The 21725-nt window shown below is 33.8% G+C and overlaps 1 protein-coding gene across 1 annotated transcript in view; it reads left to right on the top strand.

Moving 5' to 3' along the window:
- The window catches only part of LRP1B (LDL receptor related protein 1B), a gene marked incomplete at its 3' end in the record, with an annotated part of 1847377 nt that overhangs the window by 1571671 nt on the left and 253981 nt on the right, over positions 1–21725 (top strand). Inside the window, exons 47-52 of the mRNA XM_081262419.1 lie at positions 86–205; positions 9342–9455; positions 9698–9847; positions 13418–13540; positions 15502–15621; positions 20424–20552. Of these exons, the coding sequence (XP_081118545.1) occupies positions 86–205; positions 9342–9455; positions 9698–9847; positions 13418–13540; positions 15502–15621; positions 20424–20552 (756 nt within the window). The remainder of the gene's footprint in view (positions 1–85; positions 206–9341; positions 9456–9697; positions 9848–13417; positions 13541–15501; positions 15622–20423; positions 20553–21725) is intronic.

The raw sequence follows: 21725 nt of genomic DNA, 5'->3' as shown, positions 1-21725 counted from the left end.
TGAATGAAATCTTCTCTGTGATTTTCATCTTGTAAAATTGTTTCTATGTGACCTCAAAGTATGACTTTCTACTTTTATTTATAAGAAAACAGAAGCTGTCGAAGAGGTTTTAAGCCTTGCTACAATCGTCGTTGCATCCTTCATGGCAAGTTATGTGATGGTGAAAATGATTGTGGAGACAACTCTGATGAATTAGACTGTAAAGGTAAATTTTCTTTCTTTCTTTTTTTATTTTTGCATCACCCAATAATATTTTTATAATAAGTCTGCCTTAAACTTTTCCAAAATTTGTTGTAGTGGGCAACAATGTTTGTAATACCGAATAACACCTATGGACTACATTTTGGTAAATGATATTATAATGGAACTGGAGATTATTATGTTATGTGAAATAAGCCAGGCATAGAAGGATGAGTTCTTCATGATCTCACTCATCAGTGGGATGTAAAATAGTTGAGCTCAGGGAAGTTGAGAGTAGAATATTTGTTACTAAAGGCTAGGCAGACAAGAAGAGGGAAGGGGAAGGGAAAGGTTGTTCTATGGATACTAATATGCCTTTAGTTAGGATCAAGGAGTTCTGGTGTACTATTGTGCAGTGGAATGACTATAGATAATAATGCAATGTGGGTTTCAAAAAGCCAACAGAGGATTTTTGAGTTTTCAAGACGCACACACACACACATAGGTACACACACACACAAAGAGATAAATGCCTAAGGAGTTAAATATGTTTGACTAGATTATATTTTATAAAATGTGTAAATACATCAAAACATCACGTGGTACCCCATTGACATCTGCAATTTTTATAAATCAGCTAAAAATGAATTTAAATGTAATGACTGTATTTTTTTTGTTTCAACTGCTTCATTGACTTTTAAATTCTTGTCTTTTTTTTTCACTACTACAGTTTAATCTGCCTGTTCTTTGGACTTTTCTAACAAAATATGTAATACTGAATTTATAGATCCAAAGTGCTCCCCTTTTCTCAATCTGGCTTTACCCATGATCTCATTTTCTTAATGATTTGACTGGAAACCTTAATGCTATCTCTGTGATGCTTCCTTCCCACATATTTATCTCCTCTTTGGCTAATCATTCTCCCAATTCTTTGAAATATCTTTCCTGTTCATCTATTTTAAGCCTGGGTTGAATATCCATTTAATGCTTTTCCCTGCCTATACTCCCAATGCTATTCCTCCCAATGCTATTAATCATGCTAATACTATTTAACATTACCCTCAGTGACTACTGGATAGACATTTAAACCAAGTTATCTTGATTAAAACCCAGTATCAACATTTTTTTGTCTTATTTTGTATAAAACACTTAAACAATCTATGCCTCAGTTTCCAAAACAGTAAACTAAAAAATGATTTAAGAAGAATATTAATATTAAATTAAATAATAAAATACTCAGAATTGTACTTAACATATAGTAAATGTCATATAGGCATTTGTTCTTTGCTTTTTCTTTTTTGAATCATTGACCTGATTAAGAACCACTAATCAAGTATCAATGTTTACATAATAAATGACATTGTCTTTTTGTCTGACATTTAAGGCTTTCTAAAATCTGGACCTAATCAATATTTCCACAGCAATTTTCTTTGAGAAGTCCACTATTGAACACACTTTTGTGAGTGAAGTGCATTAAGTGTGAAGACACTGAATTAATGAGATGTGGACCTCTTGCCTTTAAGAAGTTCAAACCCTAAGTAACAGGTTGCCATGTAAACAGATGTAGATGAATATAAAATGCTATGATTGCACACATAAGAACACACCTTTTTTTTAACTTTTAAGTATCCTCCAAAATTTCACAGACAACATTAAATTTATCTCAGTCTTGAGGTTTAAATAAGGTGGAGAGATCAAAACAGATCAAAGTAGAGACATTAATATTGAAAGTTACAAGTACTTTGATTTATTTGGATTTCAAATGGGAGAGTGGTAAAAGAAAGAAAAAAGACTATAGTTATTAAAGGAAGGGGACAAAACATGAAGTGCATTATGTCCTGTTTTAAGGAACAGGCTTTATCTTGACCTCAACAGAAGTCTTAAGCCAAAGCATGGCCAATATGATCAAATTTACATTAGAATTTTAAAAAGGAAGGAAAAGTATTATTGTACAAATAAAAATTATAATACTGACATCAGATTTAGAAAAGGGAGTGCTACAACAAACAGCCAAAGCAAAGATTAAGGAGGATGAAGACAGATATGATAACACTCTAAAAGATGGCATGTAAGAACTTCCTGAGTAATAAATAGAAAAATCATTGGGTGGAGAAGAATACAAAAAATGAAGCAGGGGAGGGTATTTTTGACCTGTTATAAAATTATTACGTGTTTTTATTTAATTATTTTTCTGGACCTTTCTTTTGTGTTGGGAATGGGGATAAGATAACGAAGAGTATGTGCATTCTTGGATGGGAGCACTTGTAGACTTGTAGACAGTCAAAGGGAGCTGTTCCAAAGTCACTTGGGTGGATAGGCTTCTGGAGCTCATATAGTAGATTTAGACTAGAAGTACTGATTTTGGATTCATTAAGGAAAGAATAAAAATCCTGGAGTGTGTACAGAGTGATGGTTGCATTAGCAGAGTGCATCAGAATTACTTGCTGAAATAAAAAAAAAAAAAAGAAGATGTTCATAAAAAGAAGTAAAGCACAGCAGTAATTGAAGGGTACTTGTAAGAAAGTAATTTCTCAAGAAATGAAGATCATTCTATATTTAAAGTGCTCAAAGAGGATAAGAGTGTAGACATGGACTACAAGCATTCATCATGGTTAGTAAATAGTGACAATCTCTCAACTACCTTCGTGAAAGTCAGTTTAATGAAGTGGTGGGGGAATACCAGATCACATTGAGTTAAGGCAGAAAATGGATGTTCAGGGAATAGAGAAAGTGAATGGCTACGATTGTAGAAAAGAGTGATGGAAAGTATGAAGTATGGTTGTGAAAAGAAGGCTATGCAGTGTTGAAGAAGAGAGAAGAATGTTTGCAAGTCATCTTAGAGCTGTCTGAAAGGTTGGGAGGTGAATGCTTCTCATATTACACTGTCTGACTCTTAGCCAACACTTGACTTTAGTGCTTTTTCATTTCTGTGACTAAAAGACCAAACCAGAACTATTATAGAGGAGGAGTAGTTTAATTGGTGGCTCACAATTTCAGAGGTCTATCCTTTATTTGTAAGCAGCAAAGAAAGGTGTATTAAAGGCATTTGTTTTAGTCAGTTTTTCCACTCCTATGACTAAAAGATCTAACCAAAACAATTTTAGGGGGAAAAAGTTTATTTGGAGGCTCATGGGTTCAGAAGTCTCAGTCCACAGACTGCAGGTTCCATTTCTCAGGGTTCAAAATAAGAGTGGGGTAGAGGGAAGCAATTCACTTGATCAGGAAGCACAGAGAGAGACTCTACTCTCCAGATACAAAATATATACTCCAAAGCCCCAGCCCCAGTACCCATCTCCTCCAGCCCCATCCTACCCACTTTCAGTTACTACTCAGTTAATCCCTATCAATGGATTAATTCACTTATTATGTTAAGACTCTCACAACCCTATCATTTCTCCTTTGAACCTTCTTATATTGTCTCACCCGTGAGTTTTTGGAGAACTCCTCACATCTAAAGCATAACAGCATTGAACCAGTTAATGCTAAAAATATCAAGCTAAATGTGAAAAAGAACAGAACATAAATATAGAAAGTAGATTTTAAAAGCAAATGTTTTTCACAAGGAATCATCAAAGCTAATAATTACTATAGGCTTCTTTTTTCTGTTTTAATATTTTTATTAGCATATTATAGTTTTACATATTTTGAGGGCTCATTTTGACATATTCATAATCATATAACACACTTTTCTCCATTTCAATCCCCAGTATGATGCCCCTTGCTTTTTCATCTCCCTCTTCCTGATATTTTTATTCTACTCTTTGATCTACAATTATTGATTTATTTTTTATTGGTGTATTATAGTCATACATAAAAGTGGAATTTGTTGTGACATAGTCATACATGGATATACTATAATTTGGTCAATTTTATTCCACATTTCATTTTCTTCCTAGGAAATGAAAATTTGTTTTCAAAAGTGATAAATAAATTAGTATGTTTGTGTTTATGAAATGTAGTGCCTAGGACATGGTAGGGGTTTATTGAATTCTTATGTAGATTGTTGAAGTCCTAAGTATTATAAGATCCATTTTATTCTACTTAATGATATCAATACCTGCTACAGAACAGCAACAAAAACCTCAAAATGTCATTTCTACCTTTTAGTTTAAACTCTTTGCTTTTATGTAATAACCATGAAAGCAATGTTTGTGGTCCCAGAACAATGGATTCATGAATCAAGGATCTGTCACCATCGTTTCTTTTGTGAAAATAGTATAAAAATTGTAGCAGTTGTATATCTTAAAATAAACAAAATATAAGCCTTGAAGTTCTCCTTTTAAAATACAGATAATTCACTGTAAAATTGTTCATGGACACCTAGCACATATTTCATTACTTGTTAGCAATTAGTGCATTTAATTAATTGGAGTAGCACCTACAGATAAACAAATAGGTAGCTTTGTAAATGAAAGTCTGCTCATCTGTTGCATCTTATAGGTTTGATATTTTGCTCATTTAAAATTTGTTCACATAGTGAACACATTGGTAGGATGCTTTTCAAACCACAGAGGTAAATCTTCAGTTTTCATTCCCCATAAGCCATCAGTGATTCAGTTTGTACTGCCCAACCACCTGCTTTTCATCACATGAAGTATAATGATGGAAAAGGCATGTACATGGGCTCAGGAAGTACATAAAAGCATTCTCATTCCAAATATTCTCTTGTACTTACTCCCTCTCTGGTTAACATATCACCAGAATGCAGAGCTTTATTGTACATATATGAACATGTACTAATCACTTGCTAGTTTTGAATCTAAACAAAATGAATTAAAAAAAAATATAGTATGGTCAGTAGTGAATAAATGCATGGAGATTTTGATAGGCTGTAATGAAAGGCTAAGATAGAGCTATCTATAAATTATTTGATGTGCCATTGAGCACTTGTTTAATTTATACATCAATAGCACACATTACTGTGTTTTAATTCCTCAGGGGCAGGGTCTATTTACAGAATGGAAATGTAAGTTATGAGGAATAATTTTTTGGTTTCTTCTCTTTTGGAGGAAAAAGAAATAATAAATCCTCATCAATTCTTTATTTATTGTTTCTTTAAAGGTATTTTCTTCATGACTGAATGTGAAGAGTTGTTCAAAATGTTGTCATTTTGTATTTCTCATAGTGTGACAGGTTGAGTGAATAGATCTGGGGAGAATGCATTATTTACCTTCTTCCCTGTATAAATTGCTTCCTTTGGGAAGTATATGAATTTCCTTGGGCCACCAGAATGCTTTTAGGGAGACTGAGAGCTGGGAGTTCTGAGGATAACTGAAGGAAAGGAAATTGGTGTTCTTAGGTTTTCCTAAATTCATAGTAAATCTCTGAAAGGTTCCTCAACCAACAGCTAAAGGGAAAGGATAAATATGGCTAGAGAATAATTCGGCATTTCTTTTGTGTTTGCATTACCCTTGGAACCTAAGCATCAAATTAAATAAATAAATAAAAGATGTGCTTTGAAAGTAAACAAAATAGAGATAGACAGACTATTTATTTATTTATTTATTTTCTTGTTAGCTTCCCTTTGCCACAGGCTTGGTTAGGGGAGTTGGAGGGGAGAATTGATTTATGTTATTTATAAGGAGCATCCAAAGAACCACAGAAAGACCAATTGATTTTACATCTTTCACATCTCATTAAATATTTTATCTGACATGGTAAAAAGTAAGTGGAAGAAATAGGAAAATTAAGGAAGTATATGAGGAAGAGAGTGGTTTTACTTTTTTGCTTACTGCTACTTTTGATCCACAATCCCAGTCAGATCTTTTCTTTGTACTATCTCATTGGTATTCCTGATGTGGATGCACTATGTTTTCCCTCATATTTTTGTAAGCTAACTTTTTCTTTTGGACTATCTGGAGGAAAAAAGTCTAGTATTTCTCACTTGGCTTATCTTTATTTAGACCAAATTATTTTCTTTTTTCTCTTTTTCACAAAACTGAAAAAGCCTGAGGGAAGATTGTCAGAAAACTTTCATATTCACTTGACAAATTAGAGATTCCAGTATTGTACTTTCTCAACATCACCCTAAGGTTGATACAAGTTTGAATATTTTTGCTGACCAAAACAAAGTAAGGAAAATGAAGCAACAGAAAGGAAGAGGTTTTAGTTTAATTATTTAATGAAGTTCCTGTTGTTTCCATGGATTTCTCCTGTCAAAGGATTCTCCTTCCTTGCCTATGAATACAGTAGATATTAGTCCCCACTTCCATCTTGCTTCCACTATAGGGGCTTAATAGTCCAATCCCATTGACACTGCTCACCCCAATTAACCCTCTAGAAGTTCTTAAACTCTATACCAAGACATGGAATCTCTGGAGACATGACCAAGCCTAAAGGGACAATCAGTTCCTGTTTGCAAAATTTGCCCTCTACAATAAGACAGCTGAACTCCCCTCACCACGTTTCATCAGTCCTGTTTTTAGTTAGGAAAAGGGGAGATAAAAAAAATATCCATCCTACAGATTTTCTTCTTTCCATTCCACTCTTCTGACCCCATCCCTTCCCAATGTTTCTCTTTTTAAAAATTAATTATATTAATTAATTTACAGTAGAATGCATTTTGATACATTGCACACAAATTAAGCACAACTTCTCATTCCTCTGGCTGTAATTGGTGCAGAGTTACTCCAGTAGTGTAATCATAATCATACATGTATACAGGGTAATAATGTCTGTCTCATTCTACCCCATGTCTCCTTTAAATATCCTCTCTTAACCATTCTATACAACTTGACAGTCATAGTTTCTTTTCATTTAGTCTGAGTTTTTCTCATTTATTTCTTCTTCTCAGAATTCAATCTAAGACTTTATTCAGTTTGCTCCACTTTTCTACTCTTCTTATGATGTCTTCTTTACTTTTGATTCTACTTCAAAGCTTCTGACAACTATTTTTAAAGCCCCATATGTGTAGGATCCTTCAAACTTCTATTTTCTTTTCCTTCCTTCCCCCTCCTCCTCCTCTTCCTTCCTTCCTTCCTTGCTTCCTTCCTTCCTTCCTTCCTTCCCCCTCCTCCCCTTCCTTCCTTCCTTCCTTCCTTCCTTCCTTTCTTCCTTCCTTCCTTCCTTCTCCTCCTCCTCCTCCTCCTCCTCCTCCTCCTCCTCCTCCTCCTCCTCCTCCTCCTCCTCCTCCTCGATTGTACTGGGGATTGACTCACGGCTTCATGCCTGTAAGGCAAGTGCTCTACCAGTGAACTACATCTGCAGCTCTCTTGCTCCACCCCAGCTTTTACTTTTCTTGCTGAAACAAGATCTCAGTAAGTTGTCCAAGTTGGCCTCAACTTGTGATCCTCCTGCCTTAGTCTCTGGAGTAGGTAGGGTTACAAGGATGTATCCCTACTGTGCTTCCAGTTGTCAACTCTTTGAAATGCCATCCCCCACATTCATGAAGACATGATTTGCCTCTTACCTTCTTAGCCACCCTTTTCTTATTCCGATAGAATCCCTGAATAGGATTCTCTGAGCAAACTTAGAAGATAGTCTGATGGTGGTAAAATTATCCCCTCCTGGCACTTTCTAAAAGCATCTAAACTCTAACTTCAAGTAAGTTGTAAGATAGAAAATATTTATAGGCTTGCCTAGAAATATTCAAATATCTAAAACATTTCACAGAGAAATGCATTCTGTCTTCTAAACAAAGAGATTATATGAAATCATTTGGAACATAGTTATTAAAAAACTGCTGATATATATTGAAGTCAAAGACAAAATGTAAATGATTGACTTGATTATCTTCTGTGTTATATATTACACTTACTGTTTCCATTAGCAAAAAAATACTAAAAACAAAATGTAATAGAAAGGAATCATCAATTAGATTTTTCTTTTTAAGATATAAAATTTTTAAAAAAAACTAATTGTGTTCCTGTTTTGGAACAATGCATTTATCTCTACTCATAATGGCATTATCTGTTTTACAAGCTAAGATGTTATTTATAATGAAGAAAACAGTGAAGCAATTATAATTGCAAATTGTAAATAAAACATTTATTCTAATCATCATTTAAACACAAATAAATATGCAATTTCAAGATACAATTAAATATAATAAGAGCAGTGCTTTATGAAATACAAATGACACACACACCCTTGAGTAAAATTTGCATATTTTAAGGTACATTTTAACCATTTACAATTGATATAATTTCTATTTATAATTAAATAGGCTCTTTAAACTATCAACACTGTAAAAATGGAATAATCAAAGAGCCCTTCAGGTTGTACATTAATGTAATCAACCTGTGGAAATTTTAATTTGGAGTAAAAATTTCCACTATGTTAATGTAGCATACATACTATGCCATGCACCTGTTCACAACATATTGCTGGAAAGTATTATATGGTAATGAATGGGTAAGCAAACTAGAAAGGAGTATATGATGGAGAATAAGGCATTACGTACAAGGTGTATACAATGAGAGTAGCATATTGAAACTGATTTTCACTTAAGCATAGCAAAGAGCTGGAAAGCTATTCTTTAAAAACTATCAGATTAAGAAATGCTATATTTTTGTGTACCTTGGCATGAGTCAACCATATTGCCTCTATCAAATGTTAATGATAGTTTTATACAAGAGTATGACATAGAATAGATCATTAGTGGTCTCCTCGGTATCTGTCTGTCTCTGCCTCTGCTCTGCTTCCATCTCTGTCTCTGCTTCTATCCTAGAAGGGGATGCACCACTTCTTCTTAGAAACTAGACTAGGATTTTCCATGAAGCAGTAATTAAGCCTTTTCTTAGTGTCATAACCTTGTACTGCTGACTATAGGAGAATACTTTTCAGCAACCTTCATTGTTTTTATGCCATCTAAGTGTGAGACAAGTACAACTGTGTAAGCAAGGCACATTACTTTCCTTCATGGAACTTAAAAATTTATTGGGGCTCCTGGTACATGAATAGTGGTTGCAATTCAGTTTGATAAACACCACCACAAAGGGAATAATTGACAGGAAAAGATGTAAAAATTGTGTGACAAGAGAAGCTATAAGATTCATCTAACCCAGCATTGCTGTAGAGCTGGAGGTCAAATTTGATTGCCTGGAGTTTAAAAAGCAAAAATAAATAAAATAATATGGCTTAATTAAAATACTTCAAATATAAAAACAAGGAGTCATTTTTGTGTCTCATCTATCCATTTATTTATTTACATGTTTTTCTAGTTTCAACCTGTGCCACTGTCGAGTTCCGCTGTGCAGATGGGACTTGCATTCCAAGATCAGCACGATGCAACCAGAACATAGATTGCGCAGATGCTTCAGATGAAAAGAACTGCAGTAAGATATTCCATTACCTTTTGTTTGTTCTTGCCTGGACACCTTTGGCATTGAGTTGAATACTATCCAATTTTTTACTGAGCCTCATCCAGAATTGATATATAATTAACCCCTGTTGTGTGAGATAATTGCATATTTATTTCCTCAAATGAAGTTCACTTTTCTTGCATTCTCTGACCTACATAGAAGGCTTATAATCTTTGCAAATGAGATGTTTCGGTTTTTTGTTTACATCTTTCTAGATAATACAGACTGCACACATTTCTATAAACTTGGAGTGAAAACCACAGGGTTCATAAGATGTAATTCTACCTCACTGTGTGTTCTGCCAACTTGGATATGCGATGGGTCTAATGACTGTGGAGACTATTCGGATGAATTAAAGTGTCCAGGTAATTCTAGGAAGTAAAATCTTTGCCCTGATGATTGAAGAATACCTAATTGAATAGAATAAATTTCTTCTAAAGATTTAATCATTGAGGCTGGCGTTGTGGCTCAGAGGTAGAGCACTTGCCTAGCATGCGTGGGCACCAGGTTCAAACCTCAGCACCACATAAAAATAAAATAAGGGTACTGTGTCCACCTATAACTAAAACACAAATGTTTAAAGAAAAGATTTAATCATTGAGAATAAAATGTAAATAATATAGACTAAAAATATTCTATTCTAAGTATGCTATTTGATCTCTTTAAATGAATTATAATATAAAATTCAAGAAATCTGTCCAAAGATCTCTCCTTACATCGTTTTTTGATGTTTCCTTCCTCATTATTCCTTTTAAAATTGGTGATTTCATCTATTTTTTTTAAAAAAATTCCTTTTAAAATTTTTTTGTGTAGTTGGACACAATACCTATTTTTTATCAATTTATTTTTACGTGGTGCTGAGGATCGAACCCAGGGCCTCACACGACGGCTGAGCCACAACCCCAGCCCCTGGAGATTACATATTTAAGATTTATAATCTATAAATATAAAGCATCAGCAAAAATGTTATAAACCTTGACTTAACTATTGATAGACTAACAAGAGGGATACTGTTTCTCACTACTGACTTTGCTCATGTTATATAGCATGTGTGAGACTGTTGATACAGTTTACATAATTTTTGGCATAATAGTTCAGGTAATAGTTATCATTTTTGGATCAAGATCAGGCAGTAATATTTTGTATCTGCCTATGAACCATCTTTACCTATATTAGTTCTGAAAAGTATTTTCTGACTTCTTAGAAGAAGGCCTTCTATGAAAATGACTTGAGCGATCTATTTGAGGGTACTGAGATTTTAAAAAGATTCAGAAGAGAAAGGTGTTCATTGCATAAAACTGGCACTTTTGAATTTGGACTCAAACTACTGTTAGCCTTTGCCTACCCTGCCAAGAGTCACTTTTCCATATTTAGTTGGTATATAATTTTTAAAAATATTTTAATAAATTATATTTATGAGAATTTTGCATACCAGTTTGTATTTATATAAACAGATAAATATAAACTACTAGGAAAAACTGATACTTAAGGTAGTTTATGATTTATTCTCTGATACCTTTGTTTCAGGCATTTTGGTTTAAAAATTGTTAATTGCATCTTTAGAGAAAGTGGGAAAAAATTCTTTGGCGGCACTGACTGTAGCTCGTGACAGTTCTTCCACGTTTTAAAAAAAATCTTGTTTTTAATCATGCAAATACTTTTTAAATATAGAATTTTATTACTTTGGAATCATGGATCCTGTGTGTCATGATTATTAATCTAATGTGCTTTTCATAATAATACATTTTCCTTTTTGTTTGATACTGGGGATTGAATATTGAATTTAGGGGCACTCTACTACTGAGCTACTTCTCAAATTTTATTTTTTATTTTCAAGATAGGGTCTTGCTAAGTTGCTGAAGCTGGTCTCAAACTTATGAGTCTCCGGTCTGAGCCTATTGAATTGCTAAAATTACAGGCATGCACCACTGTGCCTGGCATAATGCATTTTCTTTACTAGAGCTGTAATTAATTTTCTTTTCTTTTCTTCTTCTATTTTTTTTTTTTTTTTTTTTTTTTGGTATAGGAGGTTGAACTCAGGAGCACTTAACCACTGAGCAACATCCCCAGCTATATTTTGCATTTTATTTAGAGACAAGGCTTTACTGAGTTGCTTAGCACCTGGCTTTTGCTGAGGCTTGCTTTGAACTCCCAGTCCTCCTGCCTCAGTCTCCCGAGCTGCTAAGATTACAGGCGTGAACCACCGAGCCTAACAATAGTTAATTTTTTAAATTATCCTTAAAGCACCATATAATAGAAATTTGTTAAACTGACATTTCATTTTCTTTTTCATATCCTTTATCTCTTTCTAGGATTAACAAATAATGGAGTAAGCTTTCAGCACTTATAAACAATTGTGATTTTTACATTGGGTAAGAAGGGACACTCATGCTGCTTTATGAGACAGGTGGGCACAGGCAGGAAGCCAGAAATAGGTCAGTCAAGACAGTTTGGATGGCGGGCACAGTGGCACACGCCTGTCAGCCTCAGCAAAAAAAGGCTCTAAGGAACTCAGTGAGACCCTGTCTCTAAATAAAATACAAAATAGTGCTGGGGATGGGTCTCAATGGTCCAGTGCCCCTGAGTTCAATCCCTGGTACTGAAAAAAAAATAGTTTGAATGATATCTAGGAAGCTTCCTAAAAAACCTAAGTTATTGTTAAGAACTCTCAAGATCTTTTGATTTCATGATAAATTTACTAAAAAATGAATTTTTCTCCTTTTCAAAATATATCATAGGGAGACTTTTTATCTTAAAACATTCATTATGGGATATCATAGTGTGATTGGCACGTATACTCTAAGGTTGGCTTCCTGATGGGCTGTGGGTGTGGGCCAGGCTATGGAAATCTGAAGGTATGAGAGAAGAGATGACATCAAGTACAGAGAAAAATCCAGTATTTTATATGCTCTTTTGGAAGCAGTAGTAAAAACAACTTTGTAAGTTTTATAAATTACAATTTAAAAATTAATTTTATGTACAGAATTTTTATTCTTGTAACATTTTTCATAGTATCATAAATGTCATTGTTTATTTATTTTTGGTACTGAGTTTGAAGACTTGCTAAGCATACACTGTCTTTTAGCTATACTCCCAACCCTATAATAATCTTAAAAAAGATTCTGCTTTAACATGTTTTACTCTTAAAATAGGGAATATTTGCTTAATTTCTATCAAAGCAGATTCAAAATAGCAGGCAGTAGAAACACTAAATCCATATTCATTCAGCAAAGATCTAAGATCTACCAATGTTTTAATTTTGTTGTTTATGTTTATTCTTCATAGGAAATTAAGAATATTTTCCATGAAAATATGATTCTTTGGTTTTAGACTCATTTACTTGAGAGTCATATCAGCTCTTTCTTTTTTTTTTTTTTTTTTTTTTTTTTTTTTTTTTTTTTTTTTTAGAGGGCGACTTGGGATTGAACTCAGGGCACTCTACATCCCCAGCCCTATTTTGTATTTTATTTAGAGTCAGGGTCCCACTGAGTTGCTTAGCACCTCACTTTTGTATAGGCTATCTTTTGCAGAGGCTGCCTTTGAACTCACAGTCCTCCTGCCTCAGCCTCCCAAGTCTCTGGGATATCAGGGATGCACCACTGCACCTGGCTCTTTTTTTCCTTTTTAACTCCATCATCTCATCTCCATACTACTTAATTTAAGCAGTTTTTCTGTGGTTAAACTCTTTGTTTCAGGACCCAGTCCTGAAATGGATGTTATTAGTATGTACTCCAGTCTCCTCTGGTCTGTGATAGTTTCTTAGTCCTCTGGTTTTCAGAACCCTGGCATTCTCCAGGAAAACATCACAGGTATTCTTTGTCCATTTGCTTCAAATTTATCTTTTCCAGTTCTAGAAGTATTAATGTTTTATCTACCTATATTGAAGAAATTTAAAATTACTTTAAATTAACATTACATTCTATATTTTGTCACAGTTCAAAACAAACACAAATGTGAAGAAAATTATTTTGGTTGTCCTAGTGGAAGATGCATTTTGAATACCTGGATATGCGATGGTCAGAAAGACTGTGAGGATGGGCTTGATGAACTCCACTGTGGTGAGGATTTAAGTCTTGCTTTACTTGATGAACTGTATTATGATTCACATGTTGATGTTCTCTTGCATAGGGATTGAACACAAAATGTTTTAACAGACTTTGATGTCAATTTTCACTTTTATTAAATAAAACCAAAATGATAAAAATTAAAGTAAAATGAGGAAATTATAATGGTAAGTAAAATTCTCCCACTGCAATATTTTTAAAAAACTTTCTGTTGAATTGCTTCCCCTGCCAATCTAAATAATATATGTACATCTTCTTTTCCTGATATATTGACTTCAGGTGGGATTAATATATGTACTTTGTACTATGAAAAAATAAGGATCTGACCTATACTATGCATGATACTCCTATCTGGCATTGGAAATTATTATTATTTGAAATTCTGCAGATAACTTGAAATAATATCCTTAAGTTTCTATTTACTCAAACATTTATCCTTACCTTCTACCTCCTAATTTCTCTGTGTGTATACTTTATTTCACATTGTCAAGATAAAAGAACCTTTTAAATTATATTTTATAAAATTTATGGATTTTGTGGTTTTTCTTAGGCCAAGGAAATGTTCAATAGGAAAAAGCATATATTCACTTTTAACACAAATGATATACACTGTGATGAGTAGACAGCGTAGAAAAAAAAGATTTAAAATGGATCTTCCATGAAATGTCAAACTCCTCTGAAAGTAAATGTCATTGTGAAATGAGGAAATACATTTCCTTTGGTGAAGATCTTATATATCTTTATGTTAGAGCCAGATTCTGAATAAATCTAACAGAAAACTTCAAAAATAGTTTCTATGGATTTGTAATCCTCAATAGGGAACCATTATATGATTGTGTCTTCTTTAATTTTGTTTCCCAGGCTTTAGTTTTCTAAATTTCTCACTTTTTATATATCATCTGATTAAACATTTCAGTGAAAATGCAATTGTTAAATATTCTTTCAGACTAAACCCAATATTGTTATTTTGACAATAGTTTGCATTTTAAACAATGTAATTTGAGAGGACTTTATTTTGAATGATCCCTGGTGATAAATATGATGGGTGGAGGGGGACTGTGGGGGTAAACAAAAGCAATAAGAACTGATATTGGGAAAAAATTGTAGTATCTTATTATTGTAAACATCCTGTATGAAAAAATTCACTATTCCTATGAATTTGGGTCTTTTTAAGGAAGTGATATATAAACTTCAATGTGTTAAGTACATATAAGCATAAAACTTTTGATTTGTTTTCAAACTAAAACCTCCTTAGCTCACTTTTAAAGCAAACATATTTGGTCTGTCCACCCCATTGTTGCCTTGTTTAAAATGTAGTTTTTTTTCTTTGTTAGTTTAAAAATAGATTAAAGTTAAAAAGGATTACTAAATGAACATGGAATATATATTTTATGACTACATCCCACACATTTTTAGAGAATGACAGTCTGGAATATAGTTAAAGGTGAATAGTCAGCCCAGTGAAAAGTTCAAAGGCAAGTCCTATGAGAACCGTATTGAAGGAACATGGTGTGTAACTTGGAAACAGAGGGAATATGCAAGCCGTTGTCAAAATTTTATGTAGAGTTGTCACAGGGAAGAGGAATTTGGCTTGTTTAAGGGCTGATTTTAGAAAAGTCTAAGAAAGAGCTTTCTCATTGTGAAATCTGTTCTAAGATAATCTTAGCCATTTTTTTTTCTTCTTTACAGTTGACCCATAATACTTATACATATTTATTGGGCACCAGGTGATATTTTGATATATGTACACATTGTTATAATGTTCAAAGAGAATAGGCATATATTTCTTTAAGCAAATTCATTTCTTGATGGTGAAGACATTCATACTTATTTCATTTAGCCTTTTAAAAATATATAGTTCATTATCCTTATATGTACCTACTGTCCACTAGTACACCAGAGCTTATGTCCCCTAGCTGTTCCACCTAAAGTAAGCTGCTTTTTTTGTTTTCTAGATTCTTCCTGCTCTTGGAACCAGTTTGCTTGTTCTGCACAAAAATGCATTTCTAAACACTGGATTTGTGATGGAGAGGATGATTGTGGGGATGGATTAGATGAAAGTGACAGCATTTGCGGTAAGTAGTTCCTTTTGTGTACTCAGTTTTTAACCACTCAGTACACTCTTTGCTGTCTTTGTTTTCTTATCTATGAAACATCACTAAATTTACAAGACATACTTATTGTTTTAATAGTAATCTATTGTTTTACTTACATATACAGTTATATTTAAGATTTTTTCTTAATATTACCACAATTAATTTTTTTTTTTACTTTTATTTCTAGTTTTCAGTGACTCCTTTGTAGTAAATCCAGTGATTAAGATTGTTGGATCAAATGGTCAAATGTTGGGTGGGGATGTGGTTCAGTGGTAGAGCACTTGTTTAGCATGCACAAAGCCCTGGGTTTAGACCTTGGAAACACACACCCCCCTCCCCCCCCACACACACACATAAGGACATAAGAGGAACCCATACTACTACAAATAACATATGTTGTTTCTGTACATCTCTGTGTGTTTTATACCGATTTGTTTTAAATAACAGGTAAAGGAAGGTGACCGCTATATAAGATTTTAAAATGTAATTTTGAATTCAGCCTTCTAGAACTGGAGGTAGCAGTTTCAAACATCTATATTTGCCTATTGCATGTCAACTGCAAACACAATGAAATTGCTTTTTAATAATCACAAACATTTTATAGTTTAAGTGGAATTATTAACTGAATTTCTTAAGGGGTAAAAGAAGAAAGGGAACTAATAGTGTCCACAAATTTATTATAATTGTTCAGTCAGTCTACTAATTTATTAACATGTCTATCAATCTGTGTGTTCCATTTGTTTGTATGTCTTTGTAGTTATAAGTATAAATTCTTCACTAATTAATTTCATCCTGTTGAGTAGCTTGTTAATTGTGCTCATTTTAGAAAGAGAAGGACCTGAATCACAGGATAAGGTGCATAGAGACAAGCACATTTAGCATCTTGTTCAGATTTCAGTTGTGGTCTGCTGTGTAGGTCATGGCCACACAGAGAGTACTTTATAGTACTTGGGCTACACTCAATTTCCCTATAAATAATATAAAATTGGTGATAACTTCTGAAAGTAGACAATTTATTTTCTTGTCTTTAAGCCAATGGAAATTTACCTTTTCTTTATATAGCTAAAATGATCTGGAGTTACTTGTAAGACAAATAGAAACGTAGAATGATCGGTATCAGAGAGCTTTGAACATGAGAAAACTTAATAATCAATTAGATGACTGCTTAGCCTTTTTCTTTTGTTGCTATTTGCTATTAAATTTTTAATTTTAACAAGAAAACTTACCGATTTTTAATGGGATACCCCTGTTTCCAGTGATTAACTCATCATGCTTGTGACCCTCTGTTAAGCCTGCAGTTCATGGCTGCATTGGTAACGATGGGCTTTCTGAGTAGTCTCTATGTAACAGAAGAACCAAGACTCTGAGGCTATTCAGTTTAGACTCTTAAATGTTAATGATTATTGAAAAGCAATTACAGTGTGTTCGTAGTTGGCATATAGTAGACAGATACTCACATTTACACTAATACCTCCAATTCTTTGTTCTCCCATGTGTGTTTTCAAGCTGTAGGATTTTGGGAAGCTTAACTTCATTGCCTATTGCTGGGGTTTCTTACCTATTAGATACAAAAAGGTTCACCTATGTACCTGTTGTGATTATTTAACAGACCAGTGTGCATTGTATCCACAGGTTTATTGCCATTCTTTTTTGTTTACATTTTCTTGCCTCCTTCCTTTTGTCAAAGTGCTGTTGTCATGTCTGAATGTATGTCAGGAATAATGCTTCTAAAACGATAATAAAATGATAATGGGCATGTTTGTCAATCATCAAAACACTGAATCTATTAATTTATTTACGCATTATATTTTATATACCAACTACAAATCTAATACACTGTATAATCTACTTTAGATTAAACCTCAGTTAACAAACTAAATCTAGTATTTTTAGAATAGGAAAGGAACCTCACAAATAATTTATGTCAGTAGGCCCCAACATTTATTGTTCAAAGATCCTTCTAAAATGCCTGTTAAAAATGTAGCTTCTCAATCAGTTGTTCTGTTGGGTGATGCGTATATATTCTTTAATACTCACATAATGATCCTGAAATGGGATATTGAGGATTGCATTTTAGAAAATGATTGTCTAATCTACCTCCATCTTTTGATAAGTGGAAAAGAGAAACACAGAGACAAAAAAAAAAAAGTGGACTGAAGTTAATCAGCTAACTTAGTAATGACAGAGGTAAAACCAGAATTTAGATTTCTGAAATAGTAAACAGGGTAGTGACTCTTACCAATCGATGTTTGCTATCGAGTAAGGACATAAAACAGATCAAGTGGAATTCCATTAGCTTGTCCTTCTTCTCCCTTGGGATTCTTTTCCCGGAGGAAGATGATGTGTCTCCAGATGGTAGTGCCAACTGTGGAATGAAGCCATGAGTTTTTTCCCTTGGTCCATTTTCTTTTCAATTGACTTCAATGTGTTGGCATGTTCTTAATGCAGAATCTGTTGAACACTATCACGGGAGACAACAAATTAGCTGTAAAGAACCTTATGCCATTTTATAGCAGGAGAGATCTTTGTAATTATGTAGTCATACCCCTCATTTTATAGACAGGAAATTCAGACATCAGCCTCCCCCAAGGTTATGCAGAATTAGATTTCTCCATGGCCAAATCAGTACTTCTCTATTATGACTACCTTGGAAACAAATTGAAAAGATAATAATGGAAGGTATCATGGAGTTCCACATTGATCAAAACTTCCTTAGTAGAAAAATGTGGTTAAAAAAACTCAAGCTCAGTAATGCAGAAATTAGAACATTGAATTGAGAATATAATATTGAAAATGACACTTTATGTTCTTTGAGCATGCTTGAAGAGATAGATAATAAAGAGTTATAATAGAAAAATAATTTCTGTGAGAGAAGAATTTTATTAGAGAAACTAATAAAGACAGACTATTTAGCAGGAAAATTCATTTTTAGATAAAAGGAACATTTACTTAATGATTATTTTCTGATTTCTTCCAGTAAAGTTAAACCTCATTATGTTGCAGCATTGACCCTAAATTAAATGAGTAAATCTGAATCACCTGGGGAATTTTCAATATACTATTCCTTCCTGTCCTTCAAAAGAAGTATATACCAAGGACAGACACGTTTATGTGGGAGAAGATCCCCAGGGCTTGGTTTTTGTATTTGTTTTATCTTTTTTTCCCCTAGGAGATTTTATTTTGGCAAACCACTGCTATCAATTTTGAAAGTATTGCTTTGGAAAGCAGTTTCTACTCATAAGAACTGTAGAACTGAAAAGTAAAAGGCTAATAATCATTTAATTAAAGTGTATTGGTCTTTTCTTTAAATGTCCAGAAGCAAATATTTTTCATCTATCAAGTCAGTCTTATTTTCTTCCTGGAGATGGTCAATTGGCAGGAGAGGGGGGGTGCATAAGCAGTTGATGAATTATTTTTCCATATTTTTATTTAAATAGTGTTACATAATGGGATAGGATTTGTTGCTGCATGTTCATACACACACAATATAACAGTACAATTTGGCCATGTAGTAAATATTTTTAAATAATTCTAAAGGTATCTTTTAAAAACACCTATTCCTGACAGCTTTTGCTATAAGAAAGTGAAATTTTAAAAGTTAGCTTGGATTCATATTTATATATTTGCTTATATAAAATGTTTTAGTTCAGGCTGGGGTTGTCGCTCAGTGATAGAGCACTTGCATAGCATGTGCCAGGCCCTGGGTTCGATCCTCAGCACCACATAAAAATAAACAAATAAAATAAAGGTATTGTGTCCAACAACAACTAAAAAATAAATATTAAAAAATATAAAAAATGTTTTAGTTCATTTGTTGATATACAACACTTTATTAAAAATTTTGTATATAAAATGTTTTATCCAAGTAAATACAACTCCCTTAATATTCAGGATATATTACTATTCAAAGGGCTAGGGAAATATCATAAGAGGGGAGTCATATGACATAGGATCATCCTATGGTTATATTAGGAAGAAAATAGAAAACAACTATGACCCTTTGGATTTACATTCCAAATCAACATTCTTTTTTGTTTTGTATTATTTTGCTTTTGTTTTGGCTATATATGTTTGGAAAACATCATACAGCTAAATGAACATTGAATTGATAGAGCAGAGAAAAGGTAGATTTTGTTCATTAGATGTATAAAAACAAAAAGAACATGGGCACATTTATTCTTTTTAACAACATATTTAGGATGAATAATAATAACATTAGTGATTAAGAGAGATGCTCAAGAATGAAAAGGATTTTGGCATTCCAATGCCCCATGTAGAACCCTGGGCAATTTGTGCCTTCTGCAAGCTTTTTAACTTGTTCAAGCTTATGTTCCCTTTTCTGTGAAATGATATGAATAGGGGTTTTCCTGAATTAAATGAGTTTCTCTGTTAAATATCTAACATATATTAAGCAATAAAAATGATGCTTCCTTGATTCTTACTATTGTGGTCCCTATCATTATAAGTTCGGATCTTTCAAAATGTTGCCCTAGATCGTTCCTAATTCTATGACATTTCTATGATTTGGGACATTTTACAAGGAGAAAAGAAGTTATTTTCCACCATGTAGCTTTAATAGACATAACACAAATTAGGAAAGAATGTATTGGATGAAAATCTCTACACATCTGTAGGGAAAAGGATAATGTTTGATGATTCCCAATAATTACAGTCTCTTGGTTGTAAGCAGCATTCTTCTGCTTCCCTCTTTTCATGAGGAAATGTAATTGTGAACGTTTTCTAGCATTTGTTCCTAGCAGCATGTTTCCTTTGTGTTTAAGGTTCCATCACCTGTGCTGCGGACATGTTCAGCTGCCAGGGCTCTCGTGCCTGCGTGCCCCGACACTGGCTTTGTGATGGTGAACGAGACTGTCCAAATGGAAGCGATGAGCTCTCCATAGCCGGCTGTGGTATGGACGTTTATCAGCTATTGTCAAAGAAAACTCTTGGCAAAACCCTTGGGTGTTTGTGTCATAGTACTTATCACTTCACGTTTTCCTTCACTTTCCTAATCCCTGGGCCCTTGGGTGGTATTAGATCTAATCAGGTGGGACGTTGTTACCATGGTAGTTCAGCAGCCCCTCTAATTAATTGTGCAGAGTGTTTCAGATGTGCAGTGGTATTACCCACTTTAAAACCATTTAGATGACTGCAGATTTGTCATTGCACTTCTGAGATAGTATAACTGCACCACGTTGTGAGTGTAGTAGATTTGGCATTTTCTTTTTAATGCCAGCCAACCCCCCATGAAAGCTTTCAGATTGCCTATGACAGATACTCTGTAAATAGCTGCTCTGATCTTAGATAACAACTGATCAGGAGGTCAGTAAACACCTATTAGTGCTACAAATAGGGTATTAACCCCTGGGTCGGGTAGAAATAGTATGGATATAGCTGAATGAAGCTAGGGATCATAGGACCACCTTTGGAGGTCAGACAATTTACTAAGTTTCTGATTCTAGGTCACCTCAGGAAATTTTCAGAGAAATTCTCAATAGTAAAAATTTAGATAAGTTCCTTTGCATGGTCAGGAGGATAAAGGGACTGAATATTTGATTGTAGATCCCAAGGTCACACAGGGGATCTGTTGAGCTGAGAAATTTATCAGAAATAGTTCTGCAAATTCTGCTCCTCAACGTATATTCTGCCAATCATCTCACAAATGGCCTATTTCCATGTCTTTAAAACATTGTATTTGAAGCCTTAAGGTAAGTGTGTGTGTACATCAGGGACAGTTGAAGCACAAAAGAAAACGAAAACTTTGAGATAGGCAAATTTGCACAGAACTCATGCTATTGTTGTAGAATAATTCACTTTGATCTTGAAACTGATATGTGTGTCTATAAAGGTCGATGGGGCCACTGAGGGCTACATAATAAAGGTTTAAGCATCAATTCAGGGATCCAGATGGTCCCAGTATGTTGTTGCTATTGTAGCAAGTTAACACTCTGGGAAGCATATTAACACTTTTGGACCACATGGGTACTATTAAGTAAATTATGCTAAAATGTAGCAAATTGCACTCCAGTGACCTGCAAGTGTTAATGCCAAATAAGTCACTGTAGCTCACTGTTTTAAAGAAG

Source organism: Spermophilus citellus, assembly GCF_964194105.1.
Source record: "Spermophilus citellus genome assembly, chromosome: 11".
NCBI lineage: Eukaryota > Metazoa > Chordata > Mammalia > Rodentia > Sciuridae > Spermophilus > Spermophilus citellus.
This window is presented reverse-complemented; position numbering and strand designations above follow the sequence as displayed.